The sequence below is a fragment of the Xenopus tropicalis genome, chromosome 10 (assembly GCF_000004195.4).
Source record: "Xenopus tropicalis strain Nigerian chromosome 10, UCB_Xtro_10.0, whole genome shotgun sequence".
Taxonomy (NCBI): domain Eukaryota; kingdom Metazoa; phylum Chordata; class Amphibia; order Anura; family Pipidae; genus Xenopus; species Xenopus tropicalis.
In genome coordinates this window covers 31,804,641-31,822,097 of record NC_030686.2, presented here as the reverse complement: position 1 = coordinate 31,822,097, position 17,457 = coordinate 31,804,641, and the positions used below count along the sequence as shown (strand labels likewise).

General features: G+C 41.0%; 1 protein-coding gene across 1 annotated transcript; it reads right to left on the bottom strand.

The window, feature by feature from the left end:
* Nucleotides 1-15,666: 15,666 nt before the first annotated feature.
* On the bottom strand, nucleotides 15,667-16,891 carry LOC108648947 (C-C chemokine receptor type 9). The gene has a single exon (XM_018097861.2). The coding sequence runs from the start codon at nucleotides 16,741-16,743 to the stop codon at nucleotides 15,832-15,834; it is 912 nt and encodes a 303-aa protein (XP_017953350.1). The 5' UTR covers nucleotides 16,744-16,891; the 3' UTR covers nucleotides 15,667-15,831.
* Between the last annotated feature and the right edge of the window lie 566 nt (nucleotides 16,892-17,457).

The following is a 17,457-nucleotide window of genomic DNA, read 5'->3' as shown; positions in this document are numbered from 1 at the left end:
TGCCATTAGGGCAGTGGCACACGGGGAGATTAACACGGCTCTTCATTTTTCGAAGTCAACCAAAGTTTCCTGTGCAGGAACGATTCACTTTATTGCCATTTTGGTAGTAGCCGAGATGTAACTGTGGGCGATTAATATCCTTATGTGCCATTGCCCTTAGTCTAAGACAAAGTCATCCCAGTCACAAATCATTCTCCTGCTTCTTTGTACAAAATATGTAAGGTAAGACCTCACCTTGAGTATGCAGTGCAGTTTTGGGCTCCAGCCCTTAAGAAGGATATTAATGAGCTGGAGAGAGTGCAGAGACTGCAACTAAACTGGTAAAGGGGATGGAAGATTTAAACTATGAGGTTAGACTGTCAGGGTTGTGGTTGTTTTGTCTGGAAAAAAGCTGCTTGCTAGGGGACATGATTACTCAGTACAAGTACATTAGAGGAGATTATAGGCAGGTAGGGGGTGTTCTTTTTTACCATAAAGGGGATCCGCGCACCAGAGGCCACCCCTTTACATTAGAGGAATGAAACTTTTATTTGAAGCAGCATAGGTTTTTTTACACTGAGGGCAGTGAGGTTGTGGAATGCCGTTCCTAGTGAGGTTGTAATGGCAGATTCTGTTAATGCCTATAAGAGGGGCCTGGATGAGTTCTTGAACAAGCATTGTTGTACTGTATTGTGATACTAAAATCTACAATTAGTATTGATGTTGGTATATATGGTTTATGTACAGTGGAGGAAATAATTATTTGACCCCTCACTGATTTTGTAAGTTTGTCCAATGACAAAGAAATGAAAAGTCTCAGAACAGTATCATTTCAATGGTAGGTTTATTTTAACAGTGGCAGATAGCACATCAAAAGGAAAATCGAAAAAATAACTTTCGATTTTCCTTTTGATGTGCTATCTGCCACTGTTAAAATAAACCTACCATTGAAATGATACTGTTCTGAGACTTTTCATTTCTTTGTCATTGGCAAACTTACAAAATCAGTGAGGGGTCAAATAATTATTTCCTCCACTGTATGTGAGTGTATAGATAAGTCAGTATAGGTTTATGTGTGTGTTGGGTTTACTTGGAAGGGTTGACCTTGATGGACGAATCTTCCCAAAATGCTTTCTATTTTTTTGTGAAAATAGTATTAGTAATAGTAAAAACATACGTGCAAGTAAAAGCATTATTTGCAGTCAGCACAAATGTGCTCTGTAGTAGGAATATCTTTGTGTGTAAATCATTTTACCTGCATTGTTATACAGCCTTCATTATCTTTTGACTTCTTAACCCAGAGTGGAAAAGAAAAACCTTTTATACTTATCTATTTCAGAATTCCCACCCATGCATTGTATGTTGCCATGATGAGTATTCATTAACAGTACAAATCAATTCTTCGCAGGCGTGAATGCACATCTTGGCTTTTTTGAGCTGAGTGCGTATCTGCACTAAGGGCTTTTATGAGCACATGTACAACACATTGCTTAATGCATGAAATCCAAAGGTTAGTGTCACACAAGGGTATTCATTGGCTTTTGTCTACCAGTGTTTACTACAGGTAGAGAAAAGGCAATGCTCTCCCATACTTTCCTTCTTACAAGTTCACACAAGGAGCTTGACTTTATTATATATACACTCCTTGCACTTTATCAGTCCATTGGTTCAGCTTGATTTTAATATTTTTTTTATTAATTTTTTATTAATTTACATGCAAGGTGCGAAGTTTGGGGTGCACAGACCCAAAGGAACCTTGGAAATAACATCTATTAGTTGAAGAGATGTTACTTGAAGGGATCCTGTAGGCTGCTGCACCTACACATCACATACCACTACTTCTACCTATTTCTGGCATTACACTGTTAGTTTCCAAATCACACACAATTTGCAGCATTTTTGAGAAAACGCTGCATTATGGGTAGAATATGCCATTTTCAAGCATTTTTGTGCTACAGAACCCTACAGAGTGTGATAAATGCTTGGATCTTTTTATTAATATACATAGGAAATCAGTGATACATTTGATCAGCCTGCTATACCTAAAGAAAATAGATCTCTCGTTGATTACTGTGGGTTACTGCACTCATGAAAATGTAAGTCAGCATAAATCCGCTTTAGGCTAATGCCCTCTGCATCAGCCTTTTCCTGTGTCTGTACCTGGAGCCATTGCATCGGCCCGGTGCAGGCACACAGAGCGTATTTCAGCACTAAAATACAATATGCAATTCTGCACCAAAATCCGCTCTGTGTACCTGAACCTGGCCCGATGCAATGGCTCCAGGTACAGGCACAGGGAAAGGCCGATGCCAGCCATGTGCTGTGCTTTTTGAACTGAATAAGAAAAATGATGGTGCAGGTGTTCTTAAATGTTTTTTAATGGCACTATATGCTGTAGGATCATATGATACTAAGGTTCCCACTGGATTTAATATTGGTATTATAATATTTGATACCAATCTTATTAATGAAGAAAGACATTTATTTAGGAAGGTCAGTACCTTTTTTTCCCCCACAAAACCCTGTAAAATCTAACCTAGGTAGTTATTAGAAAAGAAGTGCATGACATGAAAAATGTAAAGAGTTCCTCCCTGACATAATTTCTCACACAGAAAAAAGAGTGAACAGTAAAGAACAACGTCAATTTGCGGCTTTTGGAAACATTGAATATGTATAACACAGCAGTGGAAGTTCACAAGTCCGATCCGTGTGCATTTGTGTATTGGTGTCCCCAGTCTGCAGTAGTTCTTCATGTACGATAAAAATTCTTCATACTCTGTGTTTATGGGGTCCCATGAGTGGTTATGAGCCCTGCACCCACTGTAGCTATTTCCCTTCATTCTATATAGTTGTGCAGCTCTATGGGGCTAGTTGAGGAAACTTTCATGCACCTTTGCAAATCACTGGGAATGATTTGAGAAGCTGAATACGCCATTTTCAGCTTTCCATCCTGAGCTCTCTTTATATTAATTTCACAATTGTACACCAACAACTAGTAATTGCCACTTATGACTGTGCATGAACTTAAAAAGACACAGCTCCTCTGTCCAATACTAAAATTATGAAGCACCAAATACTTTTCTTGCATAAGCAATTTCACACCGAACTCCACTGTGTGTGCCTGCGACCGGGCCGACACAACGGCTCCAGGAGCAGGCACAACCAAAAGTTTTTTATACTGCAGGGGTGGATTCTAGGCCTGCGTTTATTCGCAGGCTGTGAATCTGCCCTGTGTGGCGCTGGCCTAAAGAGCTCTTTTCACCCCTCTGTGAATAAGTGCAGAACCAGCCCAGTGTGGTAATACCCTAAAAAGGACAGCACTGCCCTAAAAGGAGCTACAATGCAGACAGACTGAGATCTTTCCTTGCACCATAGATGCTACATAGTTACATTACTGGCACACTCAGCGTTTTTCAGCAACTGCATTTCAGCCATCTAAAAATCACCTGTGGTCACCTCCTGCAGCTCCCGAAAGCATGAAGGTGCAGGTGTAGGCACTCTTTGCTTTTTTTAGCAGCTCAAAAATGCCTGATGTGTTTTTTGACCCACCCATTCACACCTCGATGAAACAATTTTGTTTGGTAAGGATCCTTTATCAGGCATGTTGATACTGAACTGTGCAATGAAAAATATAATTTTAGCTTATTGTCCTGTAAAGGTTTAGGTGCCATCATCTTTCATATAATGTGCCATTTTATGAGGCTGCAATCTAAAAATAAAGAAAAGGGCAAAGTTGGCTGTATACACCTTAAATAAAATCTGGCGACTGTCTGAGTCTTATGACTCAGGGCCCTCAGACAGGCTTGCCCGACCGACATTTGGCCAAAAATAGTCCAGATGTTAATTGGGTGGGTTTAAAAATTCTGATAGGGCGAAGAGCGCATCAGGGCATTGATGCAGTTTTCTTCCCGACTGTCTGCATCCTGTCTATGTGATCTGATGGTTCAGTGTAAGGGCAGAACATTCGGCTCAATCTGATATTGAACGATCAGGCATATCGGGAAAAGATCCACTCATTTGGCGACCTCACAAAACTAGCGGATCTTTCAGTGTATAGCCAGCTAAAGACAAGGGTAGCATGGTAAATTATGCAAAATAAGTAAAATATTAACTCATTCATTTTGAATTAACCTTTGCATTTTACAATAACTTATTTCACTTTTATGTTGCTCATAATGGGAAGTAAGTAGGATTGATTATACAAACTGTAACAATGCAAATGGCTTATCTTTTGGCACGTAAGGCAAGGAGTATAAAGACCAAATGCCAACTGTACCAAATGATAAAGGTGTGAATCACAGATATTGTAGCAGATAACCGCTCTGCAGCAGAAGTTTGGATTTGGCAAATGACTTGCAAAAGTGAGGTGTAACAGTCAGAAGCACAAATCAGAGACACTGAAGTCATGTTTGTAGCACACAAGATATAGGGCCTCAACAATGACCAAATGACTTTCTTTTATGCTCCAAATAACCCATAACTTTAACATGAATAGGAGACATAATCCAACACTGTATAATCCATTCATGCAGAATAGAAGTAGTATTGCCCTTAGCACATTGTATGTATACATGGCTTAATAATTCACATATACTTGTAAGTAATTTTTGGAAGGATTGCGGACACCTTTGAACATATGCTGTTGCCTTACAGTTATTAATGGGTTGGGGGTAGCCACTAAAGGCAGGCATATACTCTGAAATCTCTAAAATCTTACTGTTTGTTTAGTTATTTTTACTTTACTCCCTAAACAATCTCCGAACCGAAAACATCCTTAAGGGATTTAGACCTTGTCAGAAATCACACTTATCCTATTGTCTTTGTGTTTGTGACTGAATGTGCACACTAGACAGAAACAGGTAAACAGTAACCAGTTCTGCTAGATTTTTGGCTTTGTTCAAAGAACCCACCTAGGTGGCTAAATGGTTGCTAGACTCAAGCACAGCTGCAACTAATATTTTCTCTGTAAAACTGTAAAACTCTTAGGGTATTAGCACACAGGACGTTTTGTCGCCCGTGATAAATCATGACTACTGTGGGCAGATAAACATCCGTTGTTTCCTTTCCATCTGATAAAATCAAATTTCTGGTTGGGAAACATTTCCTCAGGAGGAAACTTCGTGCTACTTCGTGAAGTAATCATACCGCATAAGATTTCCACTGACGATTTGCATTTAGACAGTGCTCTTCGGACCATGACAAATGGGGTATTCTATTGCACCTGAAAAAACCTGCCCCTCTGCATCCACTGGAATTGCTGAATTTAATCTATTTTTCCAGATAATCTTGCGAAGATGCTGGATTTTGAGATGATTTGTTGCCGGCAGGAGAGGAATACAAAGCGGGTCTGTTGTTACCCTTAAAATACACTTAGGGGGCCTATTCATTAAGGTACGATTGTGTCCGAATGCTAAAAATTCGTATTCTTTCTAACTTTTAGAACTGTGCTTGTATTCTGCGAATTTTTTGTTAATTTCCGCAACTTTTTCATACTTTGCGACAATCGTATTTGTTGCAACAAGTACGAAAGTTTGGTTATTCATTAAAGCTCATTATCGTGACTTTCCTTGGGCCGGGTTGGAGCTGCAGAGTGCCATTGAGTCCTATGGGAGACTTTCCTTGGGCCAGGTTGGAGCTGCAGAGTGCCATTGAGCCCTATGGGAGACTTTCCTTGGGCCGGGTTGGAGCTGCAGAGTGCCATTGAGCCCTATGGGAGACTTTCCTTGGGCCGGGTTGGAGCTGCAGAGTGCCATTGAGCCCTATGGGAGACTTTCCTTGGGCCGGGTTGGAGCTGCAGAGTGCCATTGAGCCCTATGGGAGACTTTCCTTGGGCCGGGTTGGAGCTGCAGAGTGCCATTGAGTCCTATGGGAGACTTTCCTTGGGCCAGGTTGGAGCTGCAGAGTGCCATTGAGCCCTATGGGAGACTTTCCTTGGGCCGGGTTGGAGCTGCAGAGTGCCATTGAGCCCTATGGGAGACTTTCCTTGGGCCGGGTTGGAGCTGCAGAGTGCCATTGAGCCCTATGGGAGACTTTCCTTGGGCTGGGTTGGAGCTGCAGAGTGCCATTGAGTCCTATGGGAGGCTTCCAAAAACATGCACCAAAGGTTCAAAGTCAGAAAGTTTTTTGCGCCGCTTACGATTCGGATACCACAATATTTTCATCCGACCACAATGCGATCCGAAATTTTCGTATTTGATATGACTTTTTACTAAACGTAGTCTGAAATTCAGACTTTGATAAATCAGCCCCTTATTGTGTCCCATTTTGGATGTTTTTAATTAAAATGGTAGCCCACTGGCCTGTGTATCCCCTTGAACTTGAAAATGTGCCTTAGCCTGTGTGTTGGCCAAGAGCTTAAACAAAAACTTTTGAAACCATCTTCAATTTATGCTGCCCTACTTTTATCTAAATGGTGACTTTGTCACATTCAAATATGTATGTACAAAATTCCAGAAAAGCAGCATAAATAAATAAATCTTTGCTATTGTTCAACTGTCTGGTATTTAGGTCACATAGAAAATAGCTGCCTAGGTGCATGTCCAGACTGGGATACAAAATAGGCCTTAGCATTTCAAGTACACAGAGGCACAAACTGCCCCCCACCAGCCCAATAAATAATGATTGTCTGTGGCATTTTAAAGCAGCCCATCTGGCATTTACTATAATCCACAGATTGTCAGTTCGGGCCTGCCTTGGTACAACTGATATAAGCAACTGTTGGATCCAGCATGATTGTTGTCAGGGAAGATAGCTACAGAAATTATATGTATTTATACAGGTATGGGATCCCTTATCCGGAAACCCATTATCCAGAAAGCTCCGAAATATGGAAGTATCGTCTCCCATAGACTCCATTTAAGATATAATGAATCCTTATTCGATGAAAAACAATCCTATTGGGTTTAATTAATGTTTTATTGATTTTTTAGTAGACTTAAAGTATGGAGATCCAAATTACGGAAAGACCCCTTATCCGGAATACCCTTGGTCCCAAGCATACTGGATAACGGGTCCTATACCTGTATTAACAAATATCGGTTGTTCACCCATGCATAAGATAGTGACCTTATCCCTTGTTAGTGAAGTTCCTAAGTGCAAAGTAAATTAGATTACAAGGGAGGGAGCACCACCCCTCTACCCAGCCCCTCGAGGCACAAAAGTCACTAGACCAGACCACATTGCCCTACTAAATGCCCATGCCTAGTTACAACTGGTTGCAACTGGCCACCAAACAAAATGCAATGACATATTGTTGCGGTTCCATGACCATTAATTAGGGTAGCCAAATATCCTTCTTAAGACAGAACCATCCTTCTTTTCAGGACTCTGTCCTTCTATCTATAAAGATTCATATAAATTACCTTATATATACTGAAACAGCAGGAACTGAAGGCCACAGTAACCACTGACATATTTTTATTATCATTTTATGTAGTTGCCATCGGCAACTTAATGTGATATTTGACATAAATAATTATGAGTATATTTTGCATATTTTCTGCAACTCTTTATATATTTCAGCTCATCATAAAACATGTTTGATTTAGGCTAAATCCTCAGCCCTAAGACTTTAGTAATTAATTTGTTAATTACTTTAAATTGGTAATTTGCATATTATTGAGGATTTGAAAATAGCCACTATGACCATATAAGTGATGGGGGCCACAAACTAAGTTTTTAGCATAGGTATCTTTATATCTGGTATATCTGATATAGGAATTTACTGTGGGAAGGTGTGTGGTGAGATTATGTAGAGAAACACGAGGAACTATTTGAGTTTAAACTTGACATTTGAGTTTATTATTTAATAAAGCCCATTCATGTAAAAAAAACTCAATTAGCTATTTTTGTCCGAAACCCCACATGAGTTGAGGAACTGAAAGGCTTGAGCAATTATAAACTTGCCCAAGTGCCATGTGGTAAGTGATACAATAAAATGAAGGTCCCAGCCCGGAGAGCTTAAAATAGAACTAAATGTCACTATGCATTCAAGTTAAACAAAAAAGAAATAAATAGATTAAACATACCAATTGTCTTTGATTGTCAATATCTACTGGAAGTTGACTCTAAGCTCAACTTTCCCTTTAATGAAACTAAAATTAGTTTTGTTTATGAAATACGTTTTGCATATTAGACCTGTTTAAATTACCAAATGTGCTCATTCTAATTTTTCTGTGGCCATTGCTTACTTTAAGGACCTTCCTTATCTTATGTTTGTCACCACAAAGTAAAATGTTGTGTGCTATTCTAATGGCAGAAAGGTGCAACAATGAATCTCTGTGTGTTCATTCTGATAATGGCGCAACAATGCAGAACTGGAAAAATAAAAGCAATTAGTCAGCAGCTCTGATGAGGCAAATTCTGCTTTTGTCTGTGGAGGAAGAGAAATATGGCAATACTAAATAAGGGAAGGGAAAGTGAGATTTATGGTTAATGCCACATTGGGCTGAATCTTGGCCGGCGTATAAGTGCAAGCAGAAAATCAGCCTGTCAACTGGCCTCTGCCTGTCCCTACTCTGCCTGCTCCTGTGTGGGCTGAAAAGTATTTACCGTGGCATGGGTGTGCCTGTGTCAGTGGATGGGTGGGTAGCTAGCTGTGTGTGACTGGAAATGTGTGTCTGGGCCTGTGTGGGTGAGAAAGAATGTAAATTGGCATACATTTTTAGACTGTAAGCTCTTGTGAGCAAGTCTCTCATAACAATATCCAATTGTAACTATGTGCATGTACTATTGAAATGTCTCTGTCTGTATGTGCAAACTGTTATGTCTGTTATGTATTTGTCAGGGCCAGAACTGGGGGTTGGTAAAAGAGGCACCTTCCTAGGGCACAAGGGTTGGGGGGTGTTAGGCAGGTATCTCTTCTGCCTACCCTAGTCCCAGCTCTCCTGCCCCACTGCCAATTGTCACCAAGCAAGGGCAAGGTGGTTGCCTGATTTGCCTAGGGTGCCCAGCAGGCTTGGCCCACCTCTGGGATTTGAATCCTCCGACACTATAAAGTGATATATTAAGATTAATAGTAATAATGATACTATCAATGCTGTTCATGCAGCTGAAAGTTTGTGTGACAGTGTTTAAACACTGAGTGTTTATTCCTAGCAAGCAACTACTAGGAATAAACAATGTATTTTTTATGCTGTGGGCCCCACATTTTTCCAACCCCAGTTCTTATTGCCCAACACACATCCTTTCTTTATTTTTGCCTGCAGGAAACTGTAAAGTTGAAGTACGTCAAATAAGTAAAATATTTGTAATCACAAGTGAACACAAGGTGTGCCCATTTGTTACGAAATGCAAATTGTCCCAGTCACTGTTTACAATACATCATACAAAAAGTTTATTCAGAAAAGAAATCACCTTTAAATAAAGCAGTAGATGGAAGAGATTTTTGTTGACTGACTAGCCTCAATCCTTTCATGCCATGGTCGCCACACTTGAGTAAGGGTTATCTTGCACTATAATAAAAGCAAAGGGCATTTAGCAGATTTTCTGGCTCTGTGTGTAGTGATGACTATATTGACAGCAAACAGAGGTGCGGTGCTGGGCTTTCGGTGAAGGACACACCAATTACAGAGCAGTATCACCTGCACGTCATTGAGTGTTCCTGGGAGGGGGCTGTGTTTGTATGCAGTCCCTGCTGGAGGCAGTCATGGAAACCAGACATCAGCTCTCTGTTGACTCTAAACACCCGCCCTTTCTCCCATGATATATCAAATCTCTATCAGATAGAGACTGGGCACGGTTACAGGTACATGAAGTTGAAAAACTGAGAATCCGATAACATAAAAAAATATAATATATAGTTCACATTCCTCTCCTCTTCTTCAAAGCTTCTTTTATAGATCTTGTATTGATATATTGGTTTGCTGCTGCTGTTTCTTTATGGTGTGGTCAGCTACCAAATCTGTATAGTACTATTAAATTGTTACTAAATATTGCCTTAGTACGGGGATCTCACTCACATTTGGCAGAGGACTGAGGGCCCATGCCTTGGGTGGCCACATAAGGGGGCGAGCCTTTCATGCCTATATATAAAAAGGAAACGCTATAAACCCCCCTCATCTACTGCACACACTTTCAATCAGGCTGTGGGTTTAATGCTTCACTGCAACATTTGTGGTGTTGTTATGGGGGTGCAATGATGTCAAGTCCATGTGTATAACACCATTGGGGGGGTGCAGGTTTTTTTAACCTTCCCATTAGTCGCTTTCCCTGTCCTTATCCTGGTTCATGTTGTGGATGTGGTTTGTGCATGGTTGCCTTTCCTTTGCCTTTCCTCTCGCTCTTTACCTGGCCCAAGCTGCCTTCTAGTTGTTCAGATCTTGCTGAACCTTGTTTTTTTTTTACTCTGATACTTGCTGCTTGTCCTGACCTTGGCACGATCACAACGACTTCTTCATCTCCACCTTGTCTGTAATGTTTGTCTGGTCTGATCTCTGTAGTGCGCAGGTTCCTTGTCAGCTCAGCAGCAAAAAGTTCTGGGGTCCCAAAAGGGCATTGGTGAAAACCAAAGTTGTCCTGTTACACAAATGAGTAACATGTCCATTTTATGACACATTAAGGTCTTTTGATCTCACCATGAGATGCTGATATTTTTTGTGTTTCTCCATCAGTGCCCACCAAATGCACTGGTATTTCTAACTGCTGCCCTAGAGTCATACCATAAGGTAATGGCTGCAGGTAAGAGATAGTTTATCACTAGGCAGTTAATAGTGAATTGTGTGGTGGGGGAAGATCTGCTGCTTTTGGGCTGAAAAGGTTACCTGTCATGCTGGAGTGACAGATGCTAAACCATACTATACTATAGGATCAAAAGAGCAAAATCGTTGGACTTAATGTTACTGGAAGACCACTATGTGTAAACTCCATGAGATGGCAAATGTTGATGACATAGCTAACTGTTAACATGAAACATCAGAGCCATTGACAGAGTTCAAGATCTGACCCAAAGCGTGGGCCATTAACTTTCTTGAGTCTTCCAGATCCTTCATTCTTCTGCGCCCATGAGTATTACAGGACTCTAGTATGGCACAGCAATTTAAAATAAAGTGGGCAGCATCCATCATGGCTGGGGACCACAAGGACTTAAGGACTTAATACACGGGCTAATTGTGTAGGGGCAGGGGCCCGCTGTAGGGGCAGGAACGAGGGGCATGCCTGACCGATATCTGGCCTGAAATTGGCCAGATATCGTTTGGGCAGGTTAAAAGATTTAGTCGATCGAATTAGCCTACATGTTCCCCGATATTGCCCACCCATAGGTAGGGATATCGGGAGAAGATCCGCTCACTTGGCGACCTCGCCAAGCGAGCGGATCTTCACGTTTATGGGCACCTTTAAGGTCCTCCTGTCACTTTCAGTAAGTTCTGCCCTGCCACCCACACAGAGGCCATTGGCATGTTAACTGCAGGGGGTGCAAAGGAGAGCAATTAATGCTGTACCTCTGACTGCCTGTGATATACTGTAGCTTTGCACAAATCTAGAGAAATGCCTTCTTCTTTGCAGTTCTGGAGGCGGTTTCTTTGTCCTGGCTGCCTTGGAAGAATCTGTCCTGAAAAAGGGGGTGAAACCCAATTCAGTACATTTTGGAGAGGCTAAAGAGCTTGAAGACAGTAAGCCTTTGACCATCTTTTTCAGGGCCAGAAATAGGGGTAGGCAGAGGTTGCACATGCCTAGAGCACAACACTGGGGCAGGGGCACTAGGCACGTACCTCTTGTCTGCCTACCCCTAGTTCCCGAGGCCCAGTACCGCTCAGGATCCCTGTCTCCCTGTCTGCCCACTGATCCCTCTTCACCCCACTCTCCTTACCAAGTGTGTGCATGCTAGGAGGGGCAGCAAGGTGGCTGGGCGGGTTACATAGGACACCTAATCAGCTGGGCCTGGCACTGTTTTTTTTCAATTTTACATTGAATTCTAAAATGTGTTCACTTGCTTCCTATCATACTTTTGAAGTACCTGCATACCCCAGCAACCTATAGTTGGATGCTATTAGTTTTAGTTCAGCAGCAGATTGGACAACTTCACTCTGCATTGATACAGAGAAACAATTCTATACAGAGCAAAGATTCTTGTTCAGTGTATTCCACCGTTTCACTACCTAGTGCAGGGGTCCCCAACCTTTTTTACCCACGAGTAACATTTAAATGTAAAAAATGTTGGGGAGCAACGCAAGCATGAGACAAATTCCAAGGGGGTGACCAATAAGGGCTTTGATTGGTTATTTGATAGCCCAATGATGACTGGCAGCCTACAGGAGGCTCTGCTTGACAGTAAACATGGTCTTTATGCCTCCAAATCTTGTCTTCTAGTCAGAAATTCAAAAATGAAAACCTGGTTTGAGGCAACATCAGAGAGTTTGGTGAGTAACATGCTGCTTACGAGCCACTGGTTGGGGATCACTTGTGTATCTGTTTCTAATCAAAGCTTTTCATATATGGGCAATTTTTAATGCCAGGATTTGTATTAAGGTGGCTATTTACTTTGGGAATTTTTGGGGGCCCTTGTAATCAGATTCTCTAGCGGGCCCCTGGTGCTCCAGTCTAACACATTCCTGCTTAGCACTCTGGGGTGGGACCTGCTTCCTCCTGTCTCTTTACACTTAAACTTGACCATAATTGTATTTTTGCATTTATATTCTTTTATTTTATCATTCACCATCTGTCCTATTAATGTGTTGTTTTAATGTACAGTGTAGTGCTATATGAATAAATATATATGTACATAGTGTATAGGTACATACATACTAAAAGTCCCTTTACAAACAAAGGCAATTTGAGAGCAAAAATCTAACAGCGTAACATAAGGGCTTCCAACAGCAGCAATGCCATCTAGTGTCAAATAATGAAAATAGATACATCAAATGAAAATATAGGAAGAGCATAAATATAGGATAACACCCCCCCCATAATATTGCATCTTCAGTTTTTAAACATTCACCCACTGAAAAGTTAACCCTTTTTCCCCTTATTGTAACTAGGGCTCATTTATCAACACTGGGCAAATTTGCCCATGGGCAGTAGCCCATATTACTTGCAGCTCCTTTTCTTCTTTCCCTTCTGAACAGGCTTCAAAAAAACTTTCTGACTCACTGTGTTCCCTTTGGGTCTTATTAGTCACTAATTTTATGGGTGTTATCACTTTAAACTTACTGTGTCTTGGCATCTGAGACACAAAAGCTTGCAGACTTACTGCACTATATTTTCATTTTTGTGCTGCAAATTATAGTTTCACTACCAAATTGCCATTAATGTCATTAATGAACTAATTAAATAAAAATAAATATTTTAATCTACAAATAACCTCAAGACTCAGACATGTATGTCTACAAAATATATCCCTTTCTACAAAATATAAGTCACTTGAGATCATGATTCTCATTGCTGTGGTTGTATAAAATGCTTCTTTTATGCTATGACAGTCCTGGCTTTGCCTTTTTATACATACCCACCACTTTTGCATAGGAAGCGTGCAAAGTATGTCAGTGATCAGAAAGACATAGAGAAGATAAATGTGCATGCACAACCCAATGAACGTCCCCAGGTCCTATGGGTGCAAGTTGGGTGACATATGGGGGACAGTATAGGGGGACTGACTGACTGTCAGTGGTAACATTGTACCTGGCTACACCTTTTATTCTTTCAACTTAAAGAAGTGTAAAAATAAGTTAAAATCAATCTTACTAGTAAATCTTATTAATCCCAGAGCTGCTGCAATTTAGTCTAAAAAGCATTAATTAGATGGAGAAACTACTGCCCTAACTTTTGCTGACATTAAGGACCCCAGGGCTTCGTTCTAATCACCACAGCTTTGGGCAGCGTTTATGCACATTAAGTAAATAAAGTGAAAAAATACATTCAAATTAACAATGTGCTGATCATGGGACTAAAGGCCACGTCATCATTCACCTCCAAAGTGTCCTGCTTCTCATCTATCATTAACCAGCCACATACCAATACGCAATGTTTTGTAAATATCCAAAACTGCACTGTAAAGGTCCCCATACACGCTGAGATCCGCTCGCTTAGCGAGATCCCCAAGCGAGCGGATCTGCACCCGATATCCCCACCTACGGGTGGGCGATATCGGGAAGCGTGTAGTTAAAAAAAAAAAATTTGATCGTTTGGCCCAATATCGATATCTGGCCAATTTCAGGCCAGATATCGGTTGGCCAGGCCTCTTGTTTCTGCCCCTACACGGGCAGATAAACTGCCGAATCGGTCCAAGGGACTGATATCGGCAACTACTATACGCCCGTGTATGGGGACCTTACACTGCTGTAGAGGGAAGGGAGCACGTTTAATCAATATTTTGAACATGCAATTATCTTTTACCATTTCCCAATTGCTGTTGTAAGGCTATGGTAAATTGGGACTACCCGGGCTTCCAAAACCCAGTTGCTTTAACAAAGTTTGCTCTGGATAAGATTCCTTATCTCAGGTGTAAGCCCTTGCAAATATTGAAGGCCAGGGTGTAGTGCAACTATACCATTTGGGTTAAGGTAACAATCCAAGCGCCAGTAGTTCTTAAACTTAAACAGGAAGAACTTTATTTAAATTAATCTACATAGGAACACCTAAAGTAGAAAGAAAGCTACCGAGGCAGTTTATTCCCAACAGATTAGCCGCAATAGTGCCAGCTAAAACTCTGTATTTCTTCTGTAGAATGCTTTAACCTTTATACCTGAGCAAACAGCCCTAGAAGCTCTCCCTGTTTGTTTAAGATAGCAACTGCCTTTTAGCTTGGTGTGACATAACTTCTCTCTCCTAGCTCTCAACTCAGATCAGAGTTGGGAGGGGAGGAGGGAGAAGGGAGGGGGACAGGGAAAGAGGAGCAGGCTAGGTAGGCTCATGCCTGTGCCCAGATGGTTTGAGCCGAGAGAAAAAAAATGCAGTGTTTCTTTTTACAGAGGACTCAGAACAGCACTATTGTGAGTGTAAATTGGTGTATTTACACACGGGGAGATTAGTCGGTGTGCGTCAAATCTCCCCGAAATGCCATCCCACTGGCTAGAATGTAAATCGCTGGCGGGATGGCATACATGGCACCACGATTTTCAGAAGTTGCGGAAGTTGCATTGAGAGGAAACTTTGGTGACTTCGGCAAATCGCGGCTCCGTGTATGCCATCCCACCGGCGATTTACATTCTAGCACGTGTCAGGCATATACTCACAGATAATGTGACCAATGAAAGTATAACCTGACGCTGACTAGGCCGCTACCTGACCTAGGTTTCACTTCTGCCCTAACTTGCTTGTACAAGTGGGATTCTTCTCAAAATGGCTATAGAGTACATGGCTGCTCCAGCTTATATAATTTAACACCTTTCCATCTTCTGGCCAAACTAAGATTCTGCATTGGTCATTCTTTGATCCAGAAAAGGGAGCTCATTTCCCTCTTAAACTAAGGACCCCCTTAGCTGTCTAATTCTCTAGGAGAAAAGGAAAAGGGACACTCATTTTGCACAGTTTGGAAAAAGTCACGTGAAAAAAATACCTATTGACTTCAATGGATTTTGCGAATGTTCGCCATTTGGCGAATTTCTAGCGAAGTGAAACAAGACAGATTTGCCCATCACTAATAATTTGGCCTTCTTCTTAAAAGAAGAAGGATTTCCTACACCAGAATATGCAGTTACAGTCTTTAAGAAAGCCTTTTAAAAATAAAACACTGTATCACAAAGTGGACACATACATTTTTATTGTATATTGCTTTAGTAAGACTTCTGTTTGGTTTAAAATGGATCATAATAATTAGCAGTGCAGGGACTAAATTACTTAACAATGGCTGAATGAGATACCCCTGCCGTTAATGACCCCTCTAATGATTTTAATGCTTGTGGCTTGCTTTTCTTGCATTTATAAGCTGAAGCTACTTGTATCTATGTGCACAGAGCTGGCATGTAGTCTTCTGGAACCATTGTATGTGGTACTTGCTCTTGATATACAGCCAAGATTCTTCAACAGGAGCAGGATATCTCTTCTAAACGTGACTCCAACGAATGCATAAAGAATAGGGTTTAGACAACATCTGGTGAATGCCAGGCTACTAGTTACAATGAGAGCGACATCTTTCTTCTTGCTAACTTCACAGGGCATTTGCTTGCTCTGTAATATATCTGCAGTCTCCAGGAATATAACCACACTGTGTGGTAGCTGGAACATGACAAAGACCACCACAAGAGAAATAATAACTTTAAGTGTTTTATGCCTTCTTAAGGTCTTGCTAGACAGCAGAGTCTTGACAATAACCGAATAACAAAAGACCATTACTAATGAAGGTATAATAAAACCAAATATGATCTGGGCGACATTGCTAATTCCTTTCACAGTAGCGGTGACTTCTTCTGGAAATATCATCTTGCAGTGGTAGAATCCTCCAATAGACTCAGAGTGGCTATATATGAACTGAGGAAGGGTAAGTAAAAGAGAGAACACCCAGACAACTATACAAGTCAGCTTGCTATAATAGATGGACTTGTGCCGACATTTATGAGCTTGCACTGCTTGGACAATCTCAATATACCTGTCCACACTGATGCATGTCAAAAAAAGCAATCCGCTGAAAAAGTTTACAGAATACAATCCTTGTACCACTTTGCACATTATATTTCCAAATATCCACCCCTGAACAGCATTAATGCCTAAAAAGGGAAAGCTCAGGACCAAGAGGAGATCAGCCAAGGCTAAGCTGATTAAGTAGACATCTGTCATTGATTTTATTTTTCGGCAAAACCAGTAAGTTAGTAAAACAAGGCCATTACCAACCATGCCAGTAACAAATAATAGACTGTATACTATTGGCTGATAGATTTGGGTGAAATTCTGTATTTCCTTTTTGTTGCAAAGTACTGGTACTGAGATATAACTCTCTTTAGAATGATAATCATCAGTTGGCAATGCTGAATAATCTTCATTGTAGTTTTCACTCTGTAAAACAAACAACACCAATTGTTGGCTTAATTTATCAAAACAGTGTATTTTTATTTCACAGTTTTATACTGGAGCCCTGACAAGTACATGCCCGGTGCAGGTACTTACAAGAAATCATAGGCAACAGGGGCGATTTGGGGATTTTGACATTTCTCTTTTTAGCCGGTAGCCCAGATTTATTCATGGGTGACACATTTCCTGATATGCCATAGGAAAATGTGACCGATTGCCATACATGCAAAGGTATTTTCTTATATTTCCCACCGGTGATGGAGGAGATGAATCCGGGCAACAAATCATACCATGTGCCATTTCCCTAGGGAAGTGTATAAAAACATTAAAGACCATTCCTCAAACATAAGGGATGTTGGGATTCTCAAGTCTGGCAGCAGACTGGGTGGCATTCCGTCCAGCCGCACCTGAAGTTTAGTTACATTTGGAGAACTGGGATCTAGACGTTCTCCAGGTGTAAGATGAAATGATGCCACCATAACATGGTATTATTTTCCCTATGCTGTCGTTATACTGCAGCATAGGGAAAATAAGATAATA

What these genes read in the sequence shown, in the direction of transcription:
- LOC108648947 (XM_018097861.2), bottom strand. Translation starts at nt 16,743, where the DNA reads ATGGTTGGTAATGGCCTTGTTTTACTAACTTACTGGTTTTGCCGAAAA.